Here is a 6,372-nt window from a genome sequence, read left to right as displayed (position 1 = left end):
GTTCAGCGGCCAGGGGTTGTGGTGAGTGTGCCTGAATGCTCACAAGCCACGCAAAGCCAAGGGGAATTCATTCATTTCCCCTGAGCTCACCACACTGTTCACCTTACACAGCACCATCTGCCTCTCCTCTCTCAACAAACAGCTTTCACTGCTCGGTTTCTTTGTTTGTGGTGCAAAAAGAAATCGCATTAAAAGTCTTAAGGTTGAAAAGGTGAAACTGAACCAAATCTAATACTAGTTTTTAACATGGACTGTAATTTTTTTTTTTTTTTTTTTTTTTTTTACTGACTTTACAAAATGCTACAGTAAAAACCTGTGAATTGGTTAACAGTAAGTTCCCGGAATATGTCAGGTAATTGTACAGTAAAATCCTTTTAGATAATAAAAACAGCAAGTTTTTGTGTAATTCACAGTGAAAACCATAAAATGAAAGCAGTATTTCCTGTATGACACATCACATTTGATGGAATAACTGATGGAAAATATTGTAAATAATAGTTGTTCTCTGCATACTTAGAGTTTTATGTCACATCTGATGCTCTTAAATTAATGTTTATTGCATTATTTTAATCCTATGTATGTTATGATGGTGTGTTTTATTTGACAATGTGTACTCTCTATGTATTTCTTTCTTTTATTTCTTATTTTCTTTTACTTTTTTGGTAATTTACAGTATTAAACTTTTCATTTTACTGTTTGTTTTGTAAATATGCTTATATCTTTTTTGTATATATCTTTCCTTATTATTCTGGCAAGCACAGCTCCATGGGTATTTTTATTTTTATGACAGGATTTATTTGTTTATGTATTTTTACAGTATAGTAAGACGTATTAAAAATCTATTTATATAAGGATATGTTCTAATAACCTCTAGGATAATGTAATTCTAAATCAGATTATTATTGCTGAACACGGATGTTGACTTATAATGGAGCTCCAACGGGTCCAGCGCGTTGGACTACATACTGATCTAATTTAACTGTTTTTTAAGAAGAAAAAAAAAAGTTAATAATTTAGTTTTTGGAGTTTGCAACAAGGAGTAGGCCTAGTAAGTAGAGAATGTGTGGAAATAAATACGTAATAAATGTCCATATGATTCTTATAATCTTGTTTCTTTTTTTTCTGTAAATGTAATTTTTGTTTATTAATTTGTATTATTTATTTATATTGCTTGTGAAACAATTGTGACATCAGATGTGAGTGGTCTTGACTGGTATATAAAAAACAGAACATCAAGATATAAATACACTGCGTTTGTCTTCAACCTCACTATAATCACTTTGTCTAACATCAATTTGAAAGTATTACAAAGTATAAAATTTTTTATGTGAATTTAAATGTATCGAAATAATAATAATAATAAATTCATGAAAGTGGGTTCTCATCAAGTACACTTAAATGTACACTTTATTTCATTAATAGTCCATAATAAATCTTCTTTTTTTTTATTTTAATTTTTACAAAGGTAGATATTGCTGTAGCCTATTTGATTATAAATTCTCTTGGCCCGTGTCTCTGTGAAATATAATAAAATAATGAGAAACTAGACTGGAAATATGGAAAGTCATATCGATAAGTGTGATATAAAGTTTCAAAGTTTGTAGAAACGTCCCTGATCCATCCATATACATCCTCAGACAGTCTGTCATGATGTTGAGCGGCAGTGACTCTCAGAAATAAATTGTAAACTCTTCAAAAACATGACGTTCCAATCGGAACTGGCTCAACTTCACTGACCAATCCCTTAAAAAAAAGCCTGAATATTCATGAGGACGATGCTGTTTGTAGTCATGGAAACCCAACACAATAGGTCGACGTGCCTCTCTCTCACAAACACACTTCGGTCGGTGAGCTCGAGTATGACTCGAGCCCTCTCCATCCTCTCCTAAAGCCTCTGACTTTGCGCATGTACAGGCAAACTGAACATTTCATCGACTCCAAGATGGCGTTAACACCACTGGCTTGCGTTCTGCTTCTCCTTTCCATGCAGTGTGAGTACGCATCCCCTCACTTTTATACTTTCTGGTGTTTGCCAAAATGTATCAAAGTTCTTGAAATGTGTTTGAGTGAACATCCTGTTTCACAGAAGTGCTCGTCTCTTTAAGCCAACTAAACTATTGAGCTAAGCCATTAGCTCCTTTAGATGAGTTGTTAGATGTGACTGTTGAATCCAAAGTGGGATAAAAGTAACGTTTTCCGTTGGAAGTGGCGTGCTGTGGTTGTTTCGCGCTGGAATGTTTCTCCTCGCGAGCTGAAGACTCGCATCCCGCTCAGAGTGATTGTCCGACTGTCCAGAAATAATCCGCACACCTCTAAATTCCTTATTCTATGTTTCATGAGTTGTTCACTGGAATATTAGATTAGATTTTTTTAAAGCACATCCTTTATAATCCCATAAAACACGCATAGAAAGCTGTCCTCGTGTCGTTTTGTTGAATCGTTCGGCTGAGTTCTTTGTTCACGCTTTAGAAGTTTTTGAAATGATATGAACAAATCAGGACTGAGTGGTGTTTTGATGTTTTTTTTTTTTTATTTTGCCTTTTCAGAAGGGTCATGAGTTCGTTAGTTTTGAGTGTTAACGATTACAAACTGTTTGAGTGGAAGCGGGGCATGTTTATTGCGAGATAACGGTTTTCTGCCTGAAGTGTTCGCGAGAGGGGATCAGGCGCCACGCTGTAGCCGTAGCACGCGCTTTGATTTCTGCATTTGCGTCATATTGCCTTCAGCACGCAAAATACTCCAGCCTTAAGTTTAGGGCTCGGGAAAATAATAAAAAAAAATGGCATATTTTGTGTCCCGCATATTTTGAAAAGTCGGTTGAAATTTAATCACAGGCTTTAGTCTCGACCAGTAGCTTAATTAAATTCAGTCAGAAGACTGGACTGAAAATAATCAGTATAGCTTTGCTGCTGTGAATCATTCATATTGACAGTTTGTTGAACTCGTTTCACTCGTCGGTACATAGCCTATGTAGTTTTTCTATTTACCTCTCTTTTGTTTGAAATAAAAGTTGTATATTTGACTTTTTTGTTAAGGCTCTTGTAAACGGCCCATGTGCTGTTGGGTTTATTTGCAGACTAAACAACAATACTGCTGGTAAGTCTGTTTTGTGTTGTACATAGGCTACTCTAAAATTTACAATTTCATATTTTATGTAAACCCTGATTTCCCCTCATTTATTTGTTAATTCATTTATGAAAAGGAGAACAATGTTTAAAATCAGTTTTGCAATTAGATTTGGCAAATTCAGCAGTCACTTAAATCTATAAATATTTATCTGACTGTAAATTAAAAAGGTAATCCTTTACATTACAGTACAGTTCCCTTTGCACTGCCACATATGCATGCCTCACCGTCCCCTTCCTTTCATCTGCGTACATAATGGATGTCCATCTGTGAGACACTCTTAACAGAAGGAGATGCAGATGTTAGCAGGACAATGGCACACATTACTCTCGCTGTCATCGCACATTTTTTTATGTAAATACATTGCAGCTAATGTGGAGTGTGATTTTAAGCAATTTTAAGCACAAATCTATGAGTTCCTTGGAATTTTAATCTGTGTAATGCAGTTTGGATTAAAGTTGAGTATGAGTAGTTTAAGTCTCCTCATTAACAGAACAATCGAAAGTCTTTGCCAAAAGCTGTTTCTCTGTGGTTTGTTTTGTTATACCTTATATGTTTAAAAGCCCGTGTCTAGTCTCTGGAGTGTATTTGTACAGTGGAAACTCTCCCGTGTCGTTTGCCAACACTTTTGGTGCCAAGTTATGCTTTAGTGGACAGGATAAAACAGATTCAGGAATAGTACAAAGGTTGAGATGACACATTTTGGATGAACACTTGGACGAGTGGTAGCCTTCCATTTAAGTCCACAGCAGACGCTCCAGACTTTGGAAAAACATGGTTTCGTATAACAATAAAACCTTTTCGCCATTATGTGGCCTATAAAAATGCTGATAATTATCTGTTCTGTTAGTATTTCAGATTAAATACAGCTTAAAATAGTGAAAAATAGTGAAAGTCATAGCTTGTCCATAGAAGGCTGAGTGTGCTTTCTCTTCCACCCGCTGCTTCCTAGCAAATGGCTTTCTGGGGGTTCATGAAAAGCATGCTGGACCTTCTGGGCATGTCTGTCAGTTACAAACTGACATTTCTGATGTGTTCAGTAAGCGACAGAGAGAAATATGCACAGAAAAGATAGCTGTTCTCTGTGTTCTTCACCCAGGGCTTTTATGGACAAAGACACGTTGCCCTTCCATATGTGCTTTAGTTTTAGTTGTAAGGTACCACATAAGAAAAGTATGTTGTAAACAGCATCTTGTGTTCCTAAAGGTAGTTTATCATCACTGTATACACTGTAAAAAGTTTAACTATTATTTACTCAATTTTTTTGGTGAAACATTTTTACACTCAAAAAAATTGAGTAAATTTTAAAGCTGTGAAATCAATGAAATGTACTGTTTAAATTGAGTAATTGTAAGTAAAAAAATTAAGTAAATCTGAATAACTGAATAACTTTATATGAGAAATAAAATTAATTAGATATAATCAAAATTATAAAACACCACAACTGTAATTCTATGTAAAATAAACAAAAAATATTGAGTAGATATAATTGAAATATTGGATGAAATTTAACCAAACAAATGTGCTATGTTTACTACATGTAAAAGTGAATTTAACTTAATATTGGACTATAAATTATCAAAATGTTGCATTCACTTTTTTTTACACCATTTACAATTAATATAATAAAACCAAATAAAGAAAGAAACACATTTTTTATTAAACATTTATTTATCAATTAAACATCAGACAAAGTCTAAAATCAACCTTTGAAACATTTTATCCATTTTAATATTCCAGTAGATTGCAAAAATTAAAAACTGTAAAGCAGCCATAAGGGAAATGATTAAACCTTATGAAACATTTCATCCATCTTAGTATTCAAGTAGATTACATGTAAAATATGATAGCCGTAAGAGAAATGACATCTTTCTTTGTTCCTGGTGCATACCAGCCATTTGCAGTCACACTCATTACCACTCATTAAACCATAAAAAAAAGCAACACTTACATCAATATTAAAGGGATAGTTCACCCAAAAAGATGATGTTGTCATAATGTACTCGCCCTCAAGTTGTCCCAAACCTGTAGAGTTTCTTTCTTCTGTTGAACACAAAAGATATTTTAATGAATGTTGGTTAACAGACAGTTGAAAGTTGCCATTGACTTCCATGGTAGAAAAAAAAAAAAAAAAAGGCTACTATGCAAAGTCAATGGCAACCTTTAACTGCGTTAACCAACACTCTTTAATACTTGGCTGAATGTCACGTCACTTCACTTAAAATATCTTTTGTGTTCAACAGAAGAAAGAAACTCGTACAGATTTGGGACAAATTGAGGGAGAGTAAATTATGACAACATCATCTTTTTGAGTGAACTATCCCTTCAACAGAATTAATCCGATAACAAAAACACTTCCATCAGGAATACCCATTCTGTGGGATTATCATGAACCACTACTGTGCAAGAAGATAATTTTTTAACCTCTGAACATTAACAGAGAGTTTTGGAGGATCCAGCTCAAGAAACAGTTTTTGGAACAACTCAAGTGAGTACAGGTCCTTCTCAAAAAATTGTTATATTATGATAAAAGTTCATTATTTTCCATAATGTATTGATAAAAATTAAACTTTCATATATTTTTGATTCATTGCACAACAACTGAAATATTTCAGGTCTTTTATTGTTTTAATAGTGATGATTTTGGCATATAGCATTAAAATATAGCATAAAGCAAATTTTGGATGTCATTCGGAAATCAAGGTGCCAGAGTCTGGAGGAAGACCGAGGAGAAGGAAATGCCAAAATGCCTGAAGTCCAGTGTCAAGTACCCACAGTCAGTGATGGTCTGGGGTGCCATGTCAGCTGCTGGTGTTGGTCCACTGTGTTTTATCAAGGACAGGGTCAATGCAGCTAGCTATCAGGAGATTTTGGAGCACTTCATGCTTCCATCTGCTGAAAAGCTTTATGGAGATGAAGATTTCGTTTTTCAGCACGACCTGGCACCTGCTCACAATGCCAAAACCACTGGTAAATGGTTTACTGACCATGGTATTACTGTGCTCAATTGGCCTGCCAACTCTCCTGACCTGAACCCCATAAAGAATCTGTGGGATATTGTGAAGAGAAAGTTGAGAGACGCAAGACCCAACACTCTGGATGAGCTTAAGGCTGCTATCGAAGCATCCTGGGCCTCCATAACACCTCAGCAGTGCCACAGGCTGATTGCCTCCATGCCACACTGCATTGAAGCAGTCATTTCTGCAAACGGATTCCCGAAGTATTGAGTGCATAACTGAACATAAT

At 35.1% G+C, this 6,372-nt stretch overlaps 1 protein-coding gene across 1 annotated transcript in view; it reads left to right on the top strand.

Moving 5' to 3' along the window:
* The first annotated feature begins 1,819 nt into the window (after positions 1-1,819).
* LOC113079216 (junctional adhesion molecule C-like) overlaps positions 1,820-6,372 on the top strand; it is a 30,087-nt gene continuing 25,534 nt past the window's right edge. Inside the window, exon 1 of the mRNA XM_026251435.1 lies at positions 1,820-1,991. Within this exon, the coding sequence (XP_026107220.1) occupies positions 1,907-1,991 (85 nt within the window). The 5' untranslated portion in view covers positions 1,820-1,906. The remainder of the gene's footprint in view (positions 1,992-6,372) is intronic.

This window comes from Carassius auratus, unplaced genomic scaffold (assembly GCF_003368295.1).
Source record: "Carassius auratus strain Wakin unplaced genomic scaffold, ASM336829v1 scaf_tig00027443, whole genome shotgun sequence".
Classification (NCBI taxonomy): Eukaryota; Metazoa; Chordata; class Actinopteri; order Cypriniformes; family Cyprinidae; genus Carassius; species Carassius auratus.
Note: the sequence above shows the minus strand (reverse complement) of the source record. Positions and strands in the feature narration are given on the sequence as shown.